The 26351-nt window shown below is 36.3% G+C and overlaps 1 protein-coding gene across 1 annotated transcript in view; it reads left to right on the top strand.

Moving 5' to 3' along the window:
* The window catches only part of PIK3C2G (phosphatidylinositol-4-phosphate 3-kinase catalytic subunit type 2 gamma), a 352823-nt gene that overhangs the window by 195463 nt on the left and 131009 nt on the right, over positions 1 to 26351 (top strand). Inside the window, exon 19 of the mRNA XM_058743529.1 lies at positions 24695 to 24875. Coding sequence (XP_058599512.1) covers positions 24695 to 24875 — 181 coding nt within the window. The remainder of the gene's footprint in view (positions 1 to 24694; positions 24876 to 26351) is intronic.

The following is a 26351-nucleotide window of genomic DNA, read 5'->3' as shown; positions in this document are numbered from 1 at the left end:
TGCTTGAGTTCACAAATGTGAGCCAGAATTTGGTTTCGGAGTCTTGTTTACCTCTCTGCATTTCTGTCTTCTCTTAATTTCTTTGATATCTGAGTAATCTTTTCTTTCACCTGTCTCATTCAGTGCATTTCATGCGTTTAAATATTTTAAATTGTAATCCAGCATTTGTTTTTTTTTTTTTTTTCTGCAGGAAACTTGGTTAGAACATTTAAACTGTTATACCACTGGAAACAGAAGTTAACAGTCAATTTAAAATATATTTTCAAAACTGTTGTAAGAAGCAATATGCCTATCCCGATTCATCGTTTACTATGTATCTCCAGTGTTTAACACAGTGCCTTAATTTTAGTAATCTCTCAAAAAAATTACATATGTACACAGAGACACACTAAGAGCATGGGATAAGCATTGTTTTTTGAATATTTATTAGGTGGAGGGCACTCTAATGTGTTTCACATGGATTAGCTCATGTAGACCTCACCAAAACTGTATGCTTTCCTAAAGAAAATTCACATCCTATAGAATCATTTACTAAAGGAGTAGGAATTATGGGGGGAAAGTCTTGGACCAGGCTATTCAAAATTTCTATTAGCATTATTATTAGGGCACTAGCCAAAATAATAACAATCTCAGTAATAAATGCCATAATAATTTGTAAAGATGTTACATTTCTAATAAAGAAGTAATAAAGTAAATATAAGATTTTAATTTAAAGAGTATAAGATAAAGGTACCTAGATGGAGATGGACCCTTGTATTAGAATCTTTCATGAGAGAGCTTGTGGCTACTTCAAACCAAGAGGACTTAGATAAAACTACTGTTATTCCTCCATGGTTTATTGTGTTCAACTCTTTCCTGTACTTTGCATTCAGCTGCTGCTTCTCAGTGACATATAACATTGTATGCTGGAAAAAATTGCGTATGAACCAGTGTGACTTCTGCATTATGCTAACATCACTCCCCATGATAATCTGACATGAGCTAATTCACATTAAAGAAACATGTGTTATTGTAGAATAGACTATATTAATATCCTTATCTTCCAGATAAGGAAAATGAGACTTAAATTATTAAGTAACTTGCCCAAAGTTATTTAGCTAATAAGTACTGAACCTGGGATTTGAGTAGTGTAATTCCAGACACTCCTAATTACTATATGTCTCTTTAGTATAATAGACCCAAAGAAATGAAGGTTCACCTGAAACAGGATAAAGTATGATAAATACTGTGACTACATGGGAACTTATTATGGATCATCTCTTTAGAATTATACAATTTTGGGGCGCCTGGGTGGCTCAGTCGGTTAGGTGTCCAACTTCGCCTCAGGTCATGATCTCGCGGTCCGTGGGTTCGAGCCCCGCGTCGGGCTCTGTGCTGATAGCTCAGAGCTTGGAGCCTGTTTCAGATTCTGTGTCTCCCTCTTTCTCTGACCCTCCCCTGTTCATGCTCTCTCTCTGTCTCAAAAATAAATAAATGTTAAAAAAAATTTAAAAAAATAGAATTATACAGTTTTTAAATTATCATAGAATTAGCCTGAAAACTATCTTAAATGGATCAATTTTTCTAAAATTTTGATTTTTAATTGCTTTAACCTTGGGTAAACATCTCAAAAAACAATCACCATGTCAGAGTTGTGAAGATATTACAGAATTCAGTGATGTAAAATAGTAATCACTATTTATATGGCTTACTTTGGTGTTAGTCTACATCAGCAGGATAAGAGAAAGGGCATGCACATTCCTTTACTTATCTAGTCATTTATCTAATCTTTACTGAGTATGAGTACTTCCTAGTTGCCGGGTTGCATCAGTGAACAAAACAAAGTTTGTGCTTTTAGGCTCTTATATTCTAGAAGGAAAAAAGAAAATGTACAAACAAATGTGTAATGTCAAGTGGTGACAAGCATTATTAAGACAAATAGAGCAGTGTTCAGGATGCTGCTGGTAGGGATAGTAAGATATTCTGCAAATATCTGAATGAAGTGAGGGACAGGAGGGATCCATTTGAATGCCTGGAAAAAGCCTTTAGGATGGAGGGCTGGGTAATGTGGTATACCAGAAAAGGCCAGGTGATGGACTAGAGTGAGCCATGTTTGGAAGTAAGGCAATGGTGGTAAGTAGAGATCAGATTGTCATAAGCCATAGTAAGAACTTTGGATTTTATTATGAAAGAAATAGAAAATTTTTGATGGATTTTGAACAGGGAAGGATATGAACTGATTCACAATTTAAAAGCCTCACAGCTGTTGTGTGGTGAATAGATTTTGTATGTGTCTTTGTGCAAGTGGGGGATATAACTATGAAAATAGGCAGAACAGTTCATACAGTCCAAATTTGAATAGTAATGGTAATAGTAATGAAACTGGCATAAAGCAATCAAATTCAGGATATGCATTAAATGTAGAAACAATGGACTTTGTTGATATACATTCTTTATGTGAACATGAAACCATGCAAAATTCCCATCAACAGTAGAAGAAGAAATAGCAAGCTTAATGAACTAAAAAAAAAAAAAAAAAAAAGCAAAATCAATAAAAATTGGAATAATGTCCTTAACCATTGTCACATTTCATCTTGAAATATTCAGAGTTCTGCTTTCACCCCCAAACATCTTTAGGGTTGATACTAATATTGTTTTCAAACTTTTTTAATTCATAGAATCCTTTAAAAAATAAATTCTTATATACCACACAACAGTATGTAAAATACATTATTGTATTTTATCTATATAGATGTTTTACAAATATCCAAGCTTGTAACACTTATAATAAGTATATTCAGTTAAATAATAAGACTATTTTAAAGAATATAAAAAAGTAAGTGCCTTCATGAAGATTTAAGCATTTGTTGAATAGCATGATAACCAGATGGGTAGATGAATTTATTTAAAGAAGCTTGAATGTTTCAAGAACTAGCACATGGGAAAAAGTCAATAGCAAACCACTTTACTTTAGCATAGAAAGGAGAAAGCTCTGTTTAGATGACTCTGGGGTCAGATAATCGCCATTACCCTTCCCTAACCTTCATCTGCTGCAAACTTAATTCAATCATACATGAATAAAGTATTAACATTTGACACAGATAGAATTAATAACCTTTTTTTTTTTACTTTGTGTGTTCCTAATTTAATAGAACTAATAGGATAATACAAGATCACAGTTCTTAAAAACACACACACAATCTGTAGGAGCCTTCATTTTCACCTTTCCTTGTTATTTTTACTGAGCTCACTTTTGGAGCTTACCATATTTAGAAGAACAAGTCCTGAATGACCTTACTTTTGTCATTCATAGTGTACTATTTTTGAAATGCCGTAGGGTAGGAAGCCATGTACAAATGGCTTGATATAGTTAACTGAACTGTCCAGTTCATTGATTACAAATTCACCAATTCAAACAAGTTATAAGCTGGAAAACAGCTTTTAAATACATAGACACTGCTTCAGAGAATTGATTTTCCTCCTCCTATTCTTAGAATCATTCTGGGTATAGTTGTATATTTATTCTGGTAGGAAATGCAACACACAGAATGCTGACTTCCAAAACCAAGAAGCAAGGGAATGAGGGAGTAATATTTCTCGTTTGAAAATATTATCCTTGATTGGCTTCCTTACTGATTCTTGAATGCTTTCCCCAGACAGAGCCTTTAAAATATTGGTTTTTTTTTAAATAAAATTTCATTTACAGTTAATTTTTCAGAAACTTGTCAACTATGTCAAGCAAAGTTGACCTGAATCAGGAACCAGTGTAAGATAAGAGTTACCTGCCTGACAAGAATCCTGATAAATATTTCACTTTTGATAAATAAGGTCCTTCCCTGGGAATCTGCAGAACAGTCTCCTTACTTTCCATGATCAAATGTTCGGTCTGTCACCCTCTTACAAGGATCACTGCTCCTTTTCTTACAAATCTTTCCGCCAGGCTCTACTCACTACCTCACAACTGCCAACTATTCTTCCTTCTTGCTTTCAGGAATGACTCATCTTTGAATTCATGGGCCTATTCTTTAAACGCTTCAAAGGAAATTCTTGGACGTCTTTGTGTTTTATTCTTCAATTGATCTTACACAATTTCCTTAAGTTCAGTTTGAGGTCATGATACTCTGGGGAACAAATAGTAATTGTGACATCTCCCTTTATTGTCTATAAATAATGCATCATGATTGTTGTATCTTATAATCTTTGAGCAGTTACATGCTTTGATTTAAAAAAAAACATTTCTGACCATTTATGATTCAGAATTGTTTTTTCCAGGATTGAGTTTAATAAAAAAAAAAAAAATGAATGTAAGTGCTGCCGTGGATTACTTTTTTTAAAGTATTTTAATCTCACCCTGTGAACAACAACAACAACAACAAAGCATGTGCTTAACGACCAGAAAATGAGTCAATGTATTGATGTGAAACAGAGCGGCTTAATTTCATTGGTCAAAGGTGAATAATGCACAAGATAAACCAATAACGAAAATGTATTTTAGGGAGAGGAAAAAAACTCAACATGGTTTTACTTTTCTGAAATTATATCATCATAAGCCTTGTAATCCCTATGTAGCAAAAGGATCTGTAGAAGCTGCTGAATATAGTCTTTGATCATGTACACAGGTTATTTCAATCAACTATTCAGATAAAGCCTCTGTATTGTATTTCCAGACATTTTTTTCCAAGTCAGTGTTAGATATGCTTTCTACACAAATGGGACTAGCAGCTCCTCAGGCCCTTTCACTCCCTAAACTATTGCCCCTAATTTGGAGCTGCCTGAGAGGCCCATTTCTGATAAGAAGGCTCTTACCTGCAAAGTAGTTTATAACTTCTTTGATGTTAGTGCAATGAAGCTTTTGACTCTGCATAAAATTGAAATGATCATTTCTTATGGGAAATAAAAGAGTAACTCTTGTGAAGTGGAGAGGGAAATGTTTTCTTAGAAATACTTTCATAAACTTGGAAATTAATGGCAATATATTGCTTACTTCAACTATGACCTTTTCAAAGACATGATATGCTCAAATTATACTGGGCTTTTAACTGCTTTGGATTATAGGTAATGTTTACTTAAACTAGCTGTTAAATGTATTACTCTGACTTTTATCCTATGGATACTCATCTCATATTTAACACTTTAGCCCCTTTAAACATTTTCTGATAACCCATCTTTCCCAAATTTTCTCCATATTATTCTCTTTCTCTCCATCACTCCCTGCTCTCCACATTTAGTTTCTTATATTATCTTGTGATCTTTCATTTTATTTTTCTCTTTAAAATATGCAGGCATGGGGGCACCTGAGTGGTTCAGTCGGTTAAAAGCATCTGACTTTGACTCAGGTCATGATCTCTTCGAGCCCTGCATAGGGGTCTGTGGTGACAGCTCAGAGCCTGGAGCCTGCTTTGGATTCTGTGTCTTCCTCTCTCTCTGGCCTTCCCCCTCTTGCTCTCTCTCTCTCTCTCAAAAATAAATAAACATTAAAAAAAAAGATGCATGCATGCTTAATTCACTTAAAGAGCTTCTTTTTTGAAAAGCTTCTTTGATAAACGGGTAGTTGTAGTATTAGATAGCAGCACTTCTTACCTCCTAGCTGTCTTCTCTATGGCTTAATTTTTTTCTTAAGTGAGGAAAAACAAAAATCAGCTACCTGCGACTCTTTTTTTATGTTTTCCATTTAGGCTTTTCATGAGACTTGGCACTACCAACCTTGTTAGAAGATTCGGAGCCGTGTCTAAAGTGGTCCTGAGGGTTAAAGCCCAACATGCTTTCTTTCTTTATCACATCTTTACTCATCTTTCTGTTTCTGACCAGAGTGGGAAGAGGACTTCCAATTTAGGCATAATAGGGTAAAAATGTTTGGAAAATTATTGCTTATGATAGCATTATAAATTGGGAGATTTTTTTAAGTTTATTTATTTTGAGAGAGAGAGAGAGAGAGATACCACATGTGCAAGTGGGGGAGGGGTAGAGAGAGAAGTAGAGAGAGAATCCCAAGCAGGATCCTCACTGTCAGCACAGAGCCCAACACAGGGTTTGATCTCATGAACCCTGAGATCATGACCTGAGCCGAAACTAAGAGTCAGATGCTTAACCAACTGAGCCACCCAGATGCCCCTAAATCGGGAGATTATTAATTATAAAATAAGCATGAGTAAAGACAGGTGGCTGGCATTGGGGCAAGTAAGGTCATAATCCAGACAAACATGGGTTGGGAATTAGTCAAGCCCAGGGTATTTGGCAAAGTTGCTGGTTGGTAGAAGCATTAAAATCAGGACAAAAGGTCAAGGTAGGAAGACACTGGCTGCAGGGTCTCTGCCACTTGATGATAGAGCTATCATCTATCTGAGAGACCTTCTGATAACTTAGAGGTACATATCTCAAAAATGTCTTTCAGGAGCCACTGTCTCATGCAGTCAGGGCTCAGTGGTCAAAGTAAACTTTCAAAGGGCTAGACGTGTTTTTCCCGTCATGGAAAGTCACAGTGCACTTCAAGATGTTTAAGGCTCTGAAAATTCCTGTGCTTCAGAACAATTTGTTGATGTTTATATGGCTTTTCTCAAAACTATCTGACCTGTTGACATTCCTTGAATGAACACTCTGGCAACTTAAGCCTTGGAGACACCCTTACCACTCCTTCTCTCAGCTTCATATCCAGTCTCCAAGTTCTGTAAATCCCAGAGATTCTTTCTTCAAAGACTCTCTTTTAACTCCTCCTTCCTTCCTGCTACAATTTCAGGTAATGGTTTGGGTTAGTGGTTCTCATTGTCAGGAGTGAGGAGAGAGAGACATAGCTCACATCAATAGGTGTATGTGTAGTTTGAAAAATCAAATTCGGCATTATAATATTTGATTGTTTATCATCAAAATAGTTTACTTGATTTCAAAGTTTCTGGAGAGTACTAAAGAAGGACATGAGATTGGTTTTATTTATCAAAAGAGAGAACAGTTTTTAAGAAGTCAGGAAACACTGATTTGGACTTTTATGAGGCCTCAAGCATTTTACCAGATTTAGTCTAAATTGTTTCTCTGTCCTTTCATGTACAATAGCCACTTTCAACAATGCAATTGTGTGAAAAGGCATAAACAAAAACTTGTCCTCATCTTGAGAAGCTATAAATATGCACTGGAAACCAAGTGACTGTTACCGAAGAACCTGTTGCCTGACCTCAGGCAAGATAATTACTCTCTATGGAACTTACTCTGCTCATTTGCAAAATGAGTGCTCAGGATTTGACCAATCTCATCTTATATAAATTTAACATCTCTTCCCTACTCAAAAATCTGGAATGCCTGCATTACTCTCCCTAATTCTAGCTATAGAACAGATCCCATCTTGTTAGCTAAATATTTAAGGTCTTTCATAATCTATCACCAAATCTGTCTTTACAACTCTTTTTCCATTAGTCTCTGCCATAAACTCTCTGCTCTAGTCAGATTTCAGGTCATTATTGCCTGAATAATCCTTGTTTATTCCTATCACAGAGGCTTTCCTTCTGAAAGTCTCATTTTTGGAAACTCCCTGTATCACTTACTTCTTTTGCAACTCATACCCATCCATGTTTTAGTTATTTCTTAGGAGTTAATTTATATCTGACTTTTCTGTAATCATTCTGAACAGCAATTTCTTCCTAATTAATTTTCTATAACAAAAATTTGTATGTCATTATTTGATTCTCATAATGTTAAGACTGAGTGTAGTTAAGTATACCTTACTTCCCCAATGAAATTGTATGTGCCTCTGAAGCTAGGGATTCCTTCGCTTCAATCAATGGTTTTCTCACAGTGCCTAAAAATATTACCCATGGGCGCCTGGGTGGCTTAGTCGGTTGGGCGGCCGACTTCGGCTCAGGTCATGATCTCGCGGTCCGTGAGTTCGAGCCCCGCGTCGGGCTCTGTGCTGACAGCTCAGAGCCTGGAGCCTGTTTCGGATTCTGTGTGTCTCTCTCTCTGACCCTCCCCTGTTCATGCTCTGTCTCTCTCTGTCTCAAAAATAAATAAACGTTAAAAAAATTTAAAAAAATATATTACCCATGGTCAGTAACTAATATTTATGAATATTTGGGTGTTAATTATTCACAGAATATCTATAAAACCACAAGATGATGTATTTATACCAAAATCAAAACTGCATCAAAAAAATCCAAGTGGCTTACCCTTAGAAAGCTATGAGAAATGTGATTCTATTATTTTAAACTGAACTGGACTTCCTCACTAACTTATTCCAAACAGAAACTAATTAAACTTATCTTTATTTTCAAATTTGAAAGGACACTCAGCATTCCTTAATTCCAAAAATATAGTCAAATATGTAAAAACATGAAAAGAAGAAATAGATTAAGCAGTCATTAATTTAGTTCAAAAAGTGGTGACAATTATACATTTTTAATTCTTTTGCTTTTGCTTTAAGTATCTTTCTTTTAAAATGCATCCACATCTTAGGAACGAAACATCTGTAGATATTTTAATTGTATTTTTATACCCTGGATTTGTGTCTAAAGATGCTCTTTTACTGGCTTCACTTAGCTACCTATAGGTCGCATTCTGGTTGTTTATATGACGTCTTAAAATTATGTTGCTTATTCATTTTTGTATTTGTTTAGCATCTGTTCTTTCCTCACTATAATGTACACTACATGGCCAAGAATTTCGGTCATCATGATCACCACAGTGTCTTGGTCACTTCTGTGCTGCCATGTTTTGGACACAACCACGTTAACAGCTCTATGTAAGTGGTTAGAATCTATCTTTTGAATAAATAAATAAATACTTGCATAAACTAGAACAAGTCACTTTTACTCTTCTGGCCTAAACCATTGCATCTCTAAATATAGAAAAGTTTGTTCCAGTATGTTTTAACCATGTTTTTCTTCAAACCACAAAGTTCCCTTCAAGTTATTTTGGCGTGTGAAAGGAGAGAATAAAACCAACAGTGTTCTAGTGCCTTTCTCATGCTCAGTTAGGCAAATCTTTTTTATCTCTTTTTCTAATGCGGTTGGGAGTGGGAGAAAGAAGGTGCTTCTAAATAAAATTTTGTTTAAAAAAATAAAAATAGGGGCGCCTGGGTGGCTCAGTTGGTAGAGTGTCCGACTTCGGCTCAGGTCATGATCTCACAGCTCGTGAGTTCGAGCCCCACGTCGGGCTCTGTGCTGACAGCTCAAAGCCTGGAGCCTGCTTCGGATTCTGTGTCTCCCTCGCTCTCTGCCCCTAACCCACTCGCATTCTGTCTCTGTCTCTCTCAAAAATAAATAAACATTTAAAAAAATAAATGAAAATAAAAATAATAAAAATATATACTATTTTTACAATTAAAAAAAGAACTTCTAAATAACATTAGTTCTATGAATCTTAGTCTTATGAATAGTCTTAGTCTATGAATAGTCTTAACCCCTATTTTATAGCTTATCTTTCTGGGTTATTTTTCATTGGGCAAACACTGAAAGAAATAATTATTCTCTCCACTACTGTGCAAACTTAACATGGAAGTAATTAATTAACACATGTCTCATGAAAAAACAAATTGCATTGTGTTTCTGGGCCAGCCAGCCATTTATATGGTATAGAGGTTTACAATGTCGATATCCATCTTCTGCTTATGACTGCTGCTCCTTTGCCTGCTCAACCAGTTCAGATTAAATATTAAAAACAGCAAGCCCAGCTCTATGGGTCAAGTACAAATGATATATGTAGAGCAACTATTCAGTGTATGTTGAAAAACTAAGAAAAATACTCAGATATATTCAGTCTTATCAGTAATAATAATGATCACTTTAGAGTGCTTGCTGAATCAATTACCATATGTTCTTACATCAGTGCCTTGATTTCAATCATTGCAGTTATTATTACTGTACATTTGTTTTGTTTGTGTAGTGGTTGTTTTGCCAGTGGTTTAGACAATGACCTGACACAAACTGAAGATACTGAACTTGAATATCCTTGAAGCCAGACTTGTCTTGAACAGTGGAGAAAGCTTCACCATTCTTCTTCATTGTTTTTAATAAATGAACTTGTTGGCTAAATACCATTCGAATAAGAAATACCTTTAAGTTAGCAGTTATTCTGATTGAGAAAACTTTAGATTTCCCATTCAGTCATGTTTAGAGAAACACATTGTGTGTGTTCATAAAATGAGCCACACTGTAACCAAAAATACTTATGACATCTAAAGAAAACTGCATATATCTAGGAATGGCAAGAACAACTACTATTATTATTGAGCTGATATTAATGTCAGATTTTCATTAGGTACTTTCCTAAATTATATCATTTAATCCTCACAGCAATTATTAGATACTGTTAAGGCTCAGAGAAATTAAGTCAGAGGTGAAAAGTCACACAGCAATTAAGTGGATCAGTCATGTTACAAACTGAGGTACATCTGACTCCTGAGCCTTTGCCTACATTTCAAGGCCTTCAAACTGAAAGAAACACTTTATTGATTACCAATGGTATGACCAATCCAAGAGAGAGAGAAATGAGACCATAAATGAGGTGATCTGAATCAGAATTTGCCATGCAAAAATAATAGACTTTCTCTTGCTGGATTCTTTCTCTATATACACCTTTCCAGACTTCTTGGAAAGAAAACAAGAAATATTCATCAATAACATACCCTATTAGTATCCTATTTTCCTTATTTGTCAAAATAAAAAATCATTACACTGTAATCAGAAAAACCATTAAAATAGATCACTTATTTTGTTCTGTTGCTAATTGAAATAAAGGGGAACAGAAAAAGGTTAAAGAATAAAAATAAGAAAATGAGTTAAGAATTATTAAATTTGTCTAATGTAAAATACTAATACAGAGGAAAATACTATTTTAGGGAAGAACTTCCTTCAAAGACAGAGCATGTAAATATTATTTGGTTCGTAATTCAAATTAATAATTTTCTTTCAAATTCTGACTAGTAGTAAATGCCATTTTCTAAGAAACGTGAACAGTAAACTACTTTTTTAAAACTGTGTGTCAGAAAAGAAAGAAAGAAAGAAAGAAAGAAAGAAAGAAAGAAAGAAAGAATCACTAACCAATTAATTCCAAAGCAATTTCAGTTATCTGACCTTTGAGTGCTATCATCCAGCCTCCACTGATGATTTCAGAGACAAAAAAAGAGTGTCATTAAAGTAAGGCTCTTGAAACTTTTCTTAAAAGATCATTATGAAGGGAGAGTCCCATAAAGGACTAAATGATTTGGTGGCTCAAAATGGAAAAGTCTTGTTTCTAAAGAGGACCTAAAACAAAAATAACAATTGAAATAATAGATTGTTATAGGCTATTTTAATTTTGACAGATATACCTTTAACTGGTCATTTCTTAAATAGGACTAAATTTTAGAGTCTGACTCTTTTTTTGAACCAATATTATTGGTAGCAGAGTCTAAGAGTCTTACAAACAAGCTTTTGAAAATCCTTTGGAAATAAATGCTCTGATTACTTACCTAAATCAATCTGCTTTCCCACACAGACACACTCCCTCACAAACAGACATCACTTATTTCTTAACACTTATAATATTTTTTCCCTCTGAGATGCAAGAAATTCCAATTCTACAATGATATGGTTTATCTGATGGAAAAAAGCTTCTCTTCAAATTGCCTAACATTTAGCTAATTTGCCAGTGATGGACTTTTCATCGACCATCCTCCACTAAATTCATTTAATTAAACAATTATTTTTTCTTATTAAAAATCCCTCCAATATTTTTTCCCCACGATCTGAGTCCTCAAATCAAAATGTGATGGAGCATCTCTAGTAACCTCTTGGAATGTTTCAAAGTTTGCAAATAATTAATGTGTAGGTTAACAAATATATATTAAATATCTGCATATATATGTATAGTATTATTTTTTTTGGACAGTAGAGAAAATAGCATGTGAAAATATAGTTTAATAAGATTCTATAATTCCAGAATAATTAATAAATTAGTTTGAGTTCATATGCTAAAATTTTAATCAAGAAATAGAAGAATCCAATTTTAGGATAACCAGATGTATTTAGTTAGTAGTCAATTCATTTATTCAACAAATTGACTGCTTACTCTTGCCACAATCAGAAGAAGCCCTTAAAGAATTTAGTGTCAAGTAGGGATGAGATTAAAACAAAACAAAACAATTAAAGCACAATCTTAAAAACCACAATAAACCAAGTTTTAAAAGAATAATGGATACAGGTAAGTACTTCACCTTTACAAAGGGGATGCTGCACACCTATGCAGGAAAGACTTTTTGGAAAAGGTGTTAATTATGTAGAACATTAGGGGATAAACAGGTGTTGGCATATTGAAATATAATTTTAGGCACAGAGGATGAGATGATGCAAAAGCATTGTAGCCTGAGAAGGCAGAGAAGATGCCAGTTATTATAAGTAGTACTTTACATTTGGAATGGAAGCACATGAACAGGACTTGAAGATGTAAAGAAATTAACTCATGAGTGCCCTTCAAGTTACACTAGTACTTTATGTTTTATCCTAAAGGCTATATGGATTATAACTACAAGAACAGGACTTCACTTGACTAAGTAAAAGGGACTAATTTGAGGGAGAAAAACATTAAGATGCATATGGTAGAAAGAGCAAGTACCAGAAGATTCCAGTAATACCTTCAAGAAATTAAGGCTTCAATTAAATTCTGTCGGTGGGTGCAGAGAGAAGAAATTAGATCTGAGAGCTATTTAGATGGTGAACGTGTTAAGACATGGTAACAGATTTGAGGTGTAGAAAGGTGAAAGAAGAATCACGAATGACTGCCTCATTTTTAGTTAGGGTGATGGAAAGCTGGTGATTCTATTCATGGAGGTAATTCAGGTGAAAAAGAAGGTCTTGGGGGGAATGATAATGAAATTAGTCATGTTGAAGTTGAAATGCCTTAGGAAAATTTAAGAGTGTTATCTTATAGACAGATGAACATGTAGGTCTGGATTGCAAAAAAAAAAAAAAAGAGTTCCAGGTTGGAAACTGCATTAGTCAGCTAGGCTGCCATAACAGAATACCTCAGACTTGGTGGTCAAAACAATAAAAATGTATTTTCGCACGGTTCTGAATCCTGGAAGTTTAAAATCAAGGTGCCAGTAGGATTGCTTTCTGTTGAGACCTCTCTTCCTGGCTTGCAGACAACTGCCTTCTCGATGGGTTCTCACATGACCTTTTCTTCTGTGCATATGCTCACCTGGTCTCTCTTCCTCTTCTTATATGGACACCAGTTCTATTGGATTAGGTTCCCACCCTTGGAACTTCACTTAATCTTAAATACCTCCTTGAAGGCCTTTCTTTAAATACAGATACCCTGGGGGTGAGGACTTTAACATGTGAATTTTAGGAAACACAATTCGGACCATAACAGAAACATAGATTCGATGACAGGACAGACATTATTATCATCATTTTACAAATGGAGAGACTGAGGTCGGAGACTGCTAAGTCACTTGTGCAGTGATGTAGAGAACATTGGAAATGGAATATGCTTAGTCCTCTTTTTATATGCATATGATATAGTGGACAGGACACTTATCCCTGCCTGGCAAGTTTAATCTGTACAAGAACAATGATAACATCATCACATAAATCAACAGAAAAATAGGTAGGTTGTGGAGACCTTATAGAACACTACTAAGTCTTTAACGAATTTCCCAAAGGAATAGGATTAAATGGTACTAGCTGACTTCAGGGGACATGCTGTTTCATGACAGTGAGCAAGAATGTCCCAGAAATTTTCTCAGGACATCAAACACAGCTCCAAATCTTACGGATAACATCCCAGGGAACTTTTAATATCCTCACAGAATAAACCACGCTATTTGTGACTCAAGAATGAAGGGTGAAGCAGCTGCCCCAGCGGTGATTTGAAACTAAGGTTCCAGGGAAACTAGGTATTTCAAAGCTAGCTTTGCCTTACACCTATAAACCTGCCCCTCTGGCTGTGTTCAAACACATGAATTGTTCACTGCACAATATGATGATTATCCAGCTTTCATGAGAGGGCTGTGAAAGAACAAAAAGCTAAGGGGTAAAGAGGATTTTTATTGTTAGGCTACTATTCTTATGAAACATTCATATAGCAAAGGAATTGCCTTGCTGTTAAAAGAAATTTTGTTAAGAAAACTTTATGAAAAAGATGCTTATACTGCCTTTAAAGTAACTGTATATGTAGTCAGGGGGGAAAAAAAAGAAGAAAAGAGCTGAGTTAGGAACTCAATTCAGAACCATATTTCCTAAGAGTAAGTAATGGAAAATGTAGACATCTATTGGACTAATTTAAAATTCCAGGAGCATGGATTTCAGCATTAATTATGTGTCAAGCAGGATTTATTTTATTACAGCACATGTGCTGGTGTTAGTGACACCCCATTTCTCTTTTGCCAAAACTTAAAATAATTTGGAACTACAGGCCCAATTAAGGTGGGTAACTCAAGGTACATCTGTTTTGTGTGCACAGTTCATCTGAATTCTTAGATTCCCAAATGCAATCAGGGTGTTACTTTCAACTTACCATCTTCCCTCTCTCCTCCCAGCCCCCCCAGCACTAGTCTAAGTAAGCCACAGGAGGCCAGATCCTTAGAAACTGTGGTGTTGGTCTCACTTTCTAAAGTGAGGAAGGATGGAGAAGAGGTGAGTCAGGTGTGCGATTTGGCATTGTCCACATGTAAAATAAAGCCCACATACTCTTTTCTTTTTGTAGGCTAGGCAAGAGAAAGAAAAGTATTCCTGCTTATAAATATTTCACACAAAAATATATCTATGTTAACAAACTTTTCTTTAAAATTTCCAAAAAAAGTTAAAAATAGGAAAATATCATTGGATTTTTTTTGGTGGAGAGGGAATTTATAGGTAGCAGGACAAATGAAGAACTTTGAGAAGAAAGAAAGCAGTCTGGAGAGCATGAGACTTCTGAGGGTTAGAAAACAGGAAGCCAGACAAAGAGATTAAAATGGCAAGAAATGATTCCTAGATGTGTATTAGTTTCAGGCTAAATCATTAGCTGGTACCTGTGTCAGGATGTCAGGAGGTGGTATAGCACAGTGGTAAAGAACCAAGGCCTTGGAGTCAGATAAACTTAAATTTGAATCCCTGGTACACTGATTGGGTGACTGTGCAAATTACTTGACCTCTATAAACCATAATATCTTTGTGAGACGGAAGGAGTCGTTACCTGCGGCAAATATGAAGATTACCAAACACAGCTATGTAGAATGCTTGAAAAATGACTGGCATAGAGTAAATGCTTGATAAATTCATCAGGGATTAAAATTATAGAGCCCTGTAGCTGGAAGGTAGCTTACTAAACCTCATCAATTCCAACTGTTACAGACTAGGAAAGTGAAGGACTAATGCATTAAGTTTCTTGCCAGAGGTAATGCAAGCAGAAAATTGTCTTCCAAATCATGTTTTAATGGTTGTTAGGACACTATGTTAATCAGCTCAAGTTGCAATAAAAAAAAGTAACATAGACCGTGCCTTCAATAACAGGAATTTGTTTCTTACAATTCTGGAGGTTGGGGAATCTTAAATCAAGGTGCTAGCCAATTCCATTTTCCCATAAGGACTGTCTTCCCAGCTTATAGATTGACGCTGTATGCCTTCTTGCTCTGTCCTCACATGGCAGAGAGAACAGAGAACTCCAGCCTTTTTTTTAAAAAAACGTTTATTCATTTTTTGACAGAGACAGACCGTGAATGGGAGAGGGGCAGAGAGAGAGGGAGACACAGAATCCAAAGCAGGCTCCAGGCTCTGAACTGACAGCACAGAGCCCGACGTGGGGCTCTAACTCACGGACCGTGAGATCATGACCTGAGCCGAAGTCGGACGCCCAACTGACTGAGCCACCCAGGTGTCCCAGAACTCCAGTCTTTTATTCTTCTTTTCAGGGTATTAATCCCATTATGTGGGTCCCACTCTTATGACTTCATTTAAAACTAACCACCTTCCAAAGGTCCCACCTCCAAATGTCATACTGGGTGTTAGGGCTTCAGTATATATATTTGGGGGTGTGGGGACATAAACATTCACTCATTCATCCGTAACAGACACAGAATATGGTACTACGGAAAGAGCCTGAAGCAGTGGTTTAGGAACTCTGGGTTTTAGTCATAGTATCTTAGGCAAGTTCCTTAATCTTTCAGTTTTCTCACCTAATAAATGTAAAAGGTGGGAGATATTATCTCAAAATATCATTCAGCCCCATGCTCAAGTGATATTATTCTCCAAGTATATGAGTATAATTTACAGTGAGAGATAATAGGTTTGACTAGGATAAGAAGGACAAGGAATAATTGGGTGCCTGGCACAACAGGACAAGAAGAGAGAGCAGGACTAGGTAGAGTTTTCAGCAAAGAAAGAGCAGCAGGAGTACAAAGATTCTCAGGGATCAGGGAAAGGAGAAAACCAGAATGTGAGAAAAGAGAGATGCAATTCAGGAAGGTCTCATAGATAGCTATCTCTTGTGAAGGGTGTCCAGGGCTAAAATTCAATCTGGTTTTGTTTTCTTTTGTTTTAGAATTAATAAGTGTATATGGAGTAAAATGGTGGGGGCTGAGAAAGATCACTAACAGTTATTCACAGCTTAGTCCTTAATTTAGAAGAGTGATTTGAAAAAAAAAATAACTTACACGAAAGCAATAAGTGTATGTTGGAATGGAGAAGTACAGAGTTTTCGCTTTTAAGTCACATTATTCAGAATATTTAATGTGTAAACATGTGAATACATGTTAGTGGATCAGCGAGACGAGTGGAAAGGGCTCTGATTCCTTACTATAGATTCAGAAATCTATTCAGGGGAGCTTATCTGCTCAGCATAGTTTGTCTTTTTCCCCTTCATAGCTTCCAGCTGATCCTAAGAGGACATCACTGCTGTATAACAGGAATCCTGATGAGGGTGTTCACACAAACTGAGTACCATCCGTGGCTAATTTTCCCTTGGGGGAAAAAAATGCCATTTAAGTTTATAATTAAATGTGTGCCTGATCATATCTGTTAAAGATTTTATCTAAATATGATGATAAGCTAGCAATTATAATAGTAAGTGCATACCTCTGTGTCCACATATATACAGTATTAATATCCCGTTGTTGCAATTATGACTTCTTGAAAACAAGTTTGTGTATAGCAATAATCGTCCACAAATAAATGGGCATTGCCTTTACAGAAGTGGCAAGGGAAGAAAAAGATAAATCTCAGCCAACCCTCTTCAGAGTTTTGAGGTAAAATCCCCTCAGTTCTTATTCTGCATTTGGAGGCTTTTTCTCTCATGCAGTGCAATCAGTGAATTTCCTGAAACTGTATTTCTTCTTATACTAACTTAGATTTTTAAGTCTTATTGTTTTCTTTAAACTGACTGAACTTGGTAGTCTCCAATAAAAGTTTTTATTATTTTTTTTTCAACGTGTTTTTTTTTTTTTTTTTTTTTTTTTGGGACAGAGAGAGACAGAGCATGAATGGGGGAGGGGCAGAGAGAGGGAGACACAGAATCGGAAACAGGCTCCAGGCTCCGAGCCATCAGCCCAGAGCCTGACGCGGGGCTCGAACTCACGGACCGCGAGATCGTGACCTGGCTGAAGTCGGACGCTTAACCGACTGCGCCACCCAGGCGCCCCTTATTATTTTTTTTTTAATTTTTTTCCAACGTTTTTTATTTATTTTTGGGACAGAGAGAGACAGAGCATGAACGGGGGAGGGGCAGAGAGAGAGGGAGACACAGAATCGGAAACAGGCTCCAGGCTCCGAGCCATCAGCCCAGAGCCTGACGCGGGGCTCGAACTCATGGACCGCGAGATCGTGACCTGGCTGAAGTCGGACGCTTAACCGACTACGGCACCCAGGCGCCCCAAAAGTTTTTATTATTTTTAAAGTAGTACCTTTGCTCTTTCACATTCTCCCAATTAAAACCAAAGTAGATTCCACAGTTTCCTGCTTACTTTTAGATCAAAAACTCCCACTAGTTTTGTCCATTTTAAAACTTCATCTCTTCTCCAATTTGACACACACCTCCTCCCTATTCTCCAGCACCAGCCAAGTTTTAGTTTGGGAGACTTGCAGTGGGTAGAGAATATGATCTGATATTCCACTCCTCTTCACTCTCCTTTCTGGTTCTTACTTCTCTTGACTTGGGAGTAGAGAAAAAAGAAAGAAAAGCGATGCTCACACTTGTACAAACAATTGCAATCCTCTGTCTGAGGTCTCTGATTTTCCATCAAGGCCCTGTGTGGGTTCACTGGGAAAGTAAGCTACCTCATGTGGGTGAGTTCTTTGGGCAGTCTTACAGGAGCATCCCGTAAGGATATCTGGCCTTGGATCAACCCCTTTCTACATATGGATCACATATAATTACCTTCCATGTGTTTATTTGAACCTTGAGAAACTTGCACATTCTTGCTTCGCCAAACAGTTGAGGTGCGGGAGTGTGGGCTGCTCCTTTCCTATCCTTTCTCTCCATCCTGCCCTAGCATTTTCTTCCTATTCACATAAGCCCAGGGGAAATCAGTAAACCCTCCTTCAGAACAGAAATCTAACCTGGGAATGAGGCAACACACTCTCCCATTCTGGCACACAGCTGAATAAATGGCTCTCTTTGGGCTTTCCTTTTTGGACTTTGCAGAAAGAAGTGGGCATAGTCTGTTCCTCACTAAGCTGATGACTCATGACTCTCAAACATGCTGATATGGGTACTTTCTGGTCCAAAGCCATCGGTCCCCTGCCTCTTCAGCCATTCTACTCTTACAGCTATTAGCATTAGAGCAGAGCTCCTAGTTTTCCAGAGCAGCTACATTTACTGCCTCCCTCACTGCTCTAAGCCATCAGGCCCTTTGTCTAGTTCTGTGTTTTGTAAGTCCTAAAAAAAAATCTTGCCAGTCCCCTAGTCCACTCATTAGTACATTTTTACTCAGAAAGAATCTCCTACTAGGTACTCAAACACTTGGCTAGAGAAAGCAACAGATGGTACATAGGCCTATTCACACTTTTAAATGGGTCAAAAAGTATGTTAGTAGTAATAAAACAACACAATGTCAGCAGTGTAACAGAATCTATATGCCCAAATGAACCAGATCAAATCATTTTTTAAATCCTTTAGGGGCTTTTATGGTCCATAAAAGAAAACCATTTTTATTACTTTAATAGTTTTTTTTTTTTTAATCTGAAATAGTATACTCAAATTGATCACTCATCTAATTCACCAGACTTGGCTCCAGATGACTATTGTTCATTTTCAGTAATTAGATATGCCCCAAAATATCCCCGGGGCTAACACTGTGGATGTGTAAAAAATATGCTGCATATTCTAAAGGCAATCCAAACAAAAAAATAAAAACAAAAGCAAAGAAAATGGAAAAAGAAAGTATGAAAATTGGGCACATTCATTAGTTTTTACTACAGCCACAAATAGCTCCCAAATTTCAGTGGCTTACAACAACAAAGATTTATTTCTTACTCGTGTAGTACATTGGCTGCAGACTTGCTCTAGTCCTGCTTGGCTCGGCTCCACTGGACTCCACACAGCAATGCTTAGCTCTGCTTTATACTGTCTTGTCACTCCAGGACTGGAGGAGCAGCCCCCAGCTGGAATACACTGTTTTCACAGCAGAAAGCAGAAAAGTATAAGCCGCCAAACCAATCCATAATAGCATATTTAAAGCATCTGTATGGACACGGATATACATTTCATTACTCACATCCTATTGGCCAAAGCAAGTCACGGACCAACCCTGACAACGGGCAGAAAAGTCAACTCTGCCTACGGGAAGGCACTGGAAGTCACACATGGAGATGTATAATCTCCTTCAGAGGAGAAAGCAGAGAGTTGGAAGCAATAATCAAAGCTACTATACAGTGAGAACACAACGGGACATCATTAGTGTGCACATATAACACTTCAAAGAGAACACTTTTGAGGTGGTAATAAATATTACATATATAAATTACATATGGGGATACAATTAAGTCAGCTACATACTTTATGGGTCCCTTCCGTATATTTAAGTGTTCTAAAAATGTATACAATCTCTACAGTATGGATGTCATTACTGTGCGTGCTCTCTCTAAGTAAATAAATAAACATTTTAAAATAAGAATTGTTACAAAATGGTTTATTGACAGATATTGCCAAATAACTATTGAATGGAAATCACATTTCTGTAGATTTTGCCAATATAATGCTCCTTATATGCAAAACTCAATGAAAGTTAAATTTATGAAAAAGCAAATCAATATTCTAAGAATATACTAGTCATAGGAAATGATTGTCTTTGTAAGGCCTAAAAATGTGTCAAGTTCCTCAGTTTGGGAAAATATTAAATAAATCTCTTAAACACTAGGAAGTAAAAGTTGTAAAGACTAAAGAGATACGTGCTTTTTACTTCATTTTGAAAAGGGATTATTGTTTTTATTTCTTCTTTTTTTTAATGTTTATTTATTTTTGAGTGAGAGAGAGCACCCATGCAGGAGCTGGGGAGGGGCAGAGAGACAGGGAGACAGAGGATCTGAAGCAGGCTCAGTACTGACAGCAGAGAGCCGGATGTGGGGCTCAAACTCACAAACTGTGAGATCATGACCTGAGCTAAAGTCAGACACTTAACCAACAGAACCACCCACATACCCCCATGCTTTTTACTTCTTAATCACACTATTAAAATCTTAAAATTAATAATTTGTATCAAGTATTGAATATCAGCCTTTATATGTCCCAGGATTTTAAAAACACTTGAAGAAGTCACATTCTAAAATCCTCCTGTGCTCACTAAAAACTGGTCTACTGAGCCACACACCTTGCATTGTAGCAACAAATAGAGAAGGAAATGGAAAGGGGAGGTCCTGGAATGACCTGAAATCACGCATCTGCATTGTGTAACTCAGTTCTCTTCTGCTTTAGGATGTTGTTCCCCTTTTCACGCATAGGAAATACACAAGCGGGTCAAAATTTAAGGCACCTGTAAAATGTGGAATTCTGTGCTACTGAGACCACAATTAGGAACTGAAGGAAGTTAAGAGGCAAGGAAAGCAGGGATGGTGTGATGACCCGGTTCTGTGCTGCTGGTAGACTGAGAAGTGAGAACTGTCTACTTCTCCTATGGCTCTCACAGGTCAGCGATCAGAAGCAGCTATGCGCGTGAAGAAATAGAGACAAATTCAATTTCCAAGGAAAATCTCACCATCATGCTAACTGGGGTCTGTGAGTGTCTTAGGTCTCTCTGAGTCCACTATGATCCCCTTAATTTAGGCACATACCTTCATGATATCCTATAACAAATGTACTGGTACCTGGGTTTCCGCCTCTTTCTTGCTTCTACCTCTCGTTCTTAACACCGTTAAAACCTTTAATCAGCTAGATTTTATGCTGTCATTTTATTTTGTCATTACTTAGTCTATAAGATATGTATAAAATAGTATCAAATTGAATTATTCCTGGATCTCACAGATATTAGGATAAACATGTCTCTGACATTAAGATTTACTTCATGGTTTATACACAGTCACATTGCATGCACCTTAGAAGCTTGATCTTTCACCACCAAGTCTTGATATATTTCAATCCCTTGACCTTGACTTTAAAAATTAAACAAAAATATGGGGCTCCTGGGTGGCTCAGTTGGTTAAGCGTCTAACTCTTGGTTTCAGCTCAGGTCACGATCTCATGGCTTTGTGCGTTCGAGCCCCACATTGGGCTCTGTGCTGGCAGTGCAGAGACTGCTTGGGATTCTCTTTCTCCCTCTCTAGCTGTCCTTCCCCCACTTGTGCTGTCCCTATCTCTCTCAGAATAAATAAATAAATTTAAAAATTTTCTTAAATTAAAAAATAAAAAAAATAAAAATTAAACAAAAATATATTTGGCATAAGCATACTGCTTCTCTTAGATAATGATGTCTTTTGGAAAAGGTTTCTCTAATGTTCAAGGGAGAGTAGCCAGCTGTTTGCTAGCTTATGAACAGAGGCAATGGATAAAAACTACAGCATGAGGGGTTTACCACTTCCTATAAAAGCCATTGATGCAGAACGGTGTAACCCTCTACCTCAAACTGTATATAGTCCAGCTTTCTCTGAAGCGATTTTTCCTGAATGTGCCTAAGGACATAGGGATGGACTATGTTACCTGTCATGGTCATCTCCTACACTCCATCACTCCATGATTTCACTTATGCAATGTGTAAAGACAAACTCTTCATTAGTCAGTCAAAAGCCATAGAGCTTGAACCAGATTTGACCTGGAGAATGTATCATCTTAGCAGGAATGTAGGGTTTGAATGAGGCATATTCTACAAGGAAAATAATCACAGTGGAATACACCGAGTTTGCTTTGCCTTGAAATCTTTTTTAGAACACAGTCATATTCTCTCTGCAAATCTCCCCTGCTCTGTTCTTTTTAAAATTTATTTATTTAAATTCAAGTTAGTTAGCATACAGTGTAGAATTGATTTCAGGAGTAGAATCCAGTGATTTCCCTGATCTGTTTTATTTTGAGCGAGGAATCAAATAACCAAATACATATCTAACAGAAAAAAATTAAGAGTATTATGAATGCAAATTATATAATTCTGACAGTCCCCTTGACTGCCCCCACCTCTAAACATATGTTTTCAAAAAATTATTTTAGTAGGGGCGCCTGGGTGGCTCAGTTGGTTTAGCATCTGACTGTTGATTTTGGCTCAGGTCATGATCTCATGGCTTCGTGGTATTGGGCCCCACATGGGGCTCTGTGCTGACAGCACGGAGCCTGCTTGAGGTTCTCTCTCTCCCTCTCTCTCTGCCCCTCCCCTGCTCACATGCACTCTCTCTCTCTCACTCTCAAAATAAATAAACTTAAAAAAAATTATTTAGTAAAAGGCTGACTTCATCTGTATAAAGTAACTTCTCCTTTTATCATGTATATAGCAGTAAGGAGATTATAGTTATATTTATATACTATAACTGGTTAAAAATATTTTTAAAACAAGTGATTCACTATTCGAAGTATATGAAAATGCTGGCAAGCATTGGTCAAGATATAGAAACACTCTACCCATCAACTGCCTATCTCACTGAAAGCCAAGTACACTATAAAATGATATATTACCAAAGTCCTCAAAATACTGAGAGAATCTGAGAGATATATAATTTACATAAGGCATCTTGAAGTTTTACATGTGGATGCTTGCATTTGCGGCTTTCCAATTCACACTCACACAAAACTCATTTTCTTACAGCTTCCAAATAATGACAGGTTCCATTTATTACATCTGACATTTTAAAATTTCACCATAAGGGTAAGTATAGGAGAACTATTCATTGTCTAATATTCTTCTTACATTGAAAATAAGCAGTGGATTACATTTTTTCATCAATGCCTCTTTAACCCCTTGAGGGTTTTTTAAAAATGCTGTCCAGAAGTAAATAAGAACTATTATTCCACGTAAAAGCAAAAGAGGTGCTAGACGATAAGTTGGCTTTATAACAATGACAAGCGAGCAAGCTCTTACCTAAAAAAAAAAAAAAAAAGTATACTCACTTAATTATATTTTAACTTCATTATGTAGAAACAGAGAACAAAAAACAAATGAAAATAATGTATTAGAGTCTCTATAGCATAATATATATTAGGCAGAGATGCAAAATTAAGAATGCAGAATGAAATTCATCTATATATTTTTCGACTGCTCTGCATTTAATCTTTTTTTTTTTAGTGTTCCATTCTCACAATAACTTTCTTCTAGTTTCTTTAAAGTTAATCTTTCAGAGAAGGAGAAGACTAGAGACCAGTTAAGATTAAAAGAATCAATCAAAGAGAGGTTAACATTCAAAGGTATTAGTCTTTTTTTATTCTATTTCAGTGGTTTAGGCATAATAGAAAGTAAAGTTTAAGCATATTAGAATAAGTTTCAAGGCGATAAAAATTGTCACATGGCAGACAGAGTAGTAAAATATTTGTTACCACTCCATTATCTAGCAAAGCATTCTCACTCTTTTATGTTCTATGCCTCCCATGTTCATGACATGCACATGCAGCCAGGCAGTGGCAGAAGTTGGCTGGGGAGGCCATGAAATACAGATGAACTCATGTTGGCTGACTAGTAGGTACATTGTGCTAAGCCCTTTTGAATGCATTAGCTCATTCTGTGTTCTGTACAGCTGTGCATAGTCAGAGTTATTACTTTATTTTATGGATAAAGAAAGAAAATCTCAGCCTAGTTAAGTAACCTAGGTTACTTAGAAGTTGTATAGGACTGAGATTTGAATCCAGAAATGCCTGAAAACAAAAATCATGCTCTTGCCTTTACAATATCTTCTTGCAGATAGTCAAGGGAAGATACTAGAAGAAAGAGAAATACATAGGTATGTGACAGTGTGGGGGACATGGTCTTTTGAATAAAAGTAGAAAAACATAGGTTTTATGGTTGAGTTCCAATATAGTAAAGTCGCTAATAAATACTATTTCTAAAATTCTTTGTCCTTATTTTAATAAGTCAAAAATATGTTCTTAAGTATTTGTTACAGAATTAAAAAGCCTGAAAGAAGAAAAAGTGCATTGTGAACTGAAATGAATAAAAAGCAGGTCTCTTATTGATTCTTCACTCTAGGAATCTCATTAACTATCAGATGGAATTTGATGACTGCCAACGAATAAACAACATTTTCCCCCATTCAAGGCTGTTAAACTGCCCAAACCACCAAATACAGATTAGTCCGAAATGCACTGATTGTTCTTGCTGGAGGTGGTTAAAAAATCAGCTATAGATACAAGAATTCTTTTTCTCTCTTTCCTTCAGGCTGCTAAAGGATGCACAGAATGAAACTTATTTTAAAAGCTGGTATCAGAAACTATTGGCGGCTCTCCAATTCTGTTCAGGAAAAGCCTTGAGTGATGAGTTTTCCAAAGAGAAGAAACTTATTAAAATTCTGGGAGACATTGGGGAAAAAGTCAAGTCTGCCAGTGACCCTCAAAGACAGGTTTGTTGAGAAATTAATCTTCATGTAATGTTTTCTTTAATCTTTTGTTCAATTAAGTTTTAATTTCATAGCTTAGAAAGTAAATTCCATGTCTATACTTGGTTCTAAGGTACCCAAATCAATTACTTTAATCAAGATTTTTTTTTTCAATTTACAGTCTAAAGTTAATGACTCATTAATTATTTTCTGGTGGTAGCAAAAAGTTGAAAACAAGCTAAATAAACTGGTTTAAAATTATAAAACCTGTGTATGAGTTCCATCTTTATTTCTTACATTTTAAAATTCCTCACATACTTGAGATGCATACTACAGTTAAGTAAGTCTGATACCTTTTTTGACCACTTGCATTAAATTCCAAAGTGATAGTGACATTATTCTTTCAAATAAATATATTTCTCTCACCTTGACTGGCTGTTTTTATGATAACACTTCTTCACATGAAAATAAGAAAATAAAAAAGAGTTGGAAGAAGCATTTACAAATTTGCACAATTCAAATTACTGCTATCTATTTCTCTCTACTTCTTTTTAAAAGGTACTAATTTGTGTTGTATGGAAGTGTTGAATCACTATATTGTACACCTGAAACTAAGACTACACTGTATGATAACTAACTAGAATTTAAGTTTTTTTAAAAAAGGTTTTTTTTAAGTTTATTTTTATTTATTTTGAGAGAGAGATAGAGAGCAAGCAGGGAAGGGGCAGAGAGAGAGGGAGAGAGAATCCCAAGCAGAGGCTCCATGCTGTCAGCACAGAGCCCGATGTGGGGCTCGATCTCATGAAATGTGAGATTATGACCTGCGCCGAAATGAAGAGTTGGATATTTAACCAACTGAAGCACCCAGGTGGCTCTTGAATTATTTTTTAAATTGTTACTGTTTTTCCACACTTTTTGATAAGGGATACACAATTTTAAAGGCATTGTTTGTGGTTTCAGACCTTCCCACAGGTACAGAGAACTATGGAAGGTAGTGAGTCAAGTATCGGAAATATACTCCTTGGCATTTAGTAAACTATTTGTTCAAATACATTGCTATTTCTGACAATTATCAACTGTCTGCAATTATCATCTTTTGCCATTATTACTCTTAGCATATGTGAATTTGTTTTCTAAAATGTACTATTACTGGGACACCTGGGAGGGTCAGTCAGTTGAGTGTCTGACTCTTGATTTCAGCTCTGGTCATGATCCCTGGATCATGGGATTGAGCCCCATGTTTTGTCAGGTTCCATGCTATGCATGGAGTCTGCTTGACATACTCTCTTTCTCTCTCTCTCTCTCTCTCTCTCTCTTCCTCTGCCCCCCCTCACTCTCTCTAAAAACTAAAAAAAACTGAAACTAAAACTAAAGAAATAAAATTTACTGTTACTATTAAGTATAAATCTTGAGAGTTACAAACTAAGATTCAAAGAAATTATCAGAAATTGATCATGTTAATCATTACTTGAAGCAGGTATTGCAAGTTGGTGGGCCACA

Source organism: Neofelis nebulosa, chromosome 8 (assembly GCF_028018385.1).
Source record: "Neofelis nebulosa isolate mNeoNeb1 chromosome 8, mNeoNeb1.pri, whole genome shotgun sequence".
Taxonomy (NCBI): Eukaryota; Metazoa; Chordata; class Mammalia; order Carnivora; family Felidae; genus Neofelis; species Neofelis nebulosa.
This window is presented reverse-complemented; position numbering and strand designations above follow the sequence as displayed.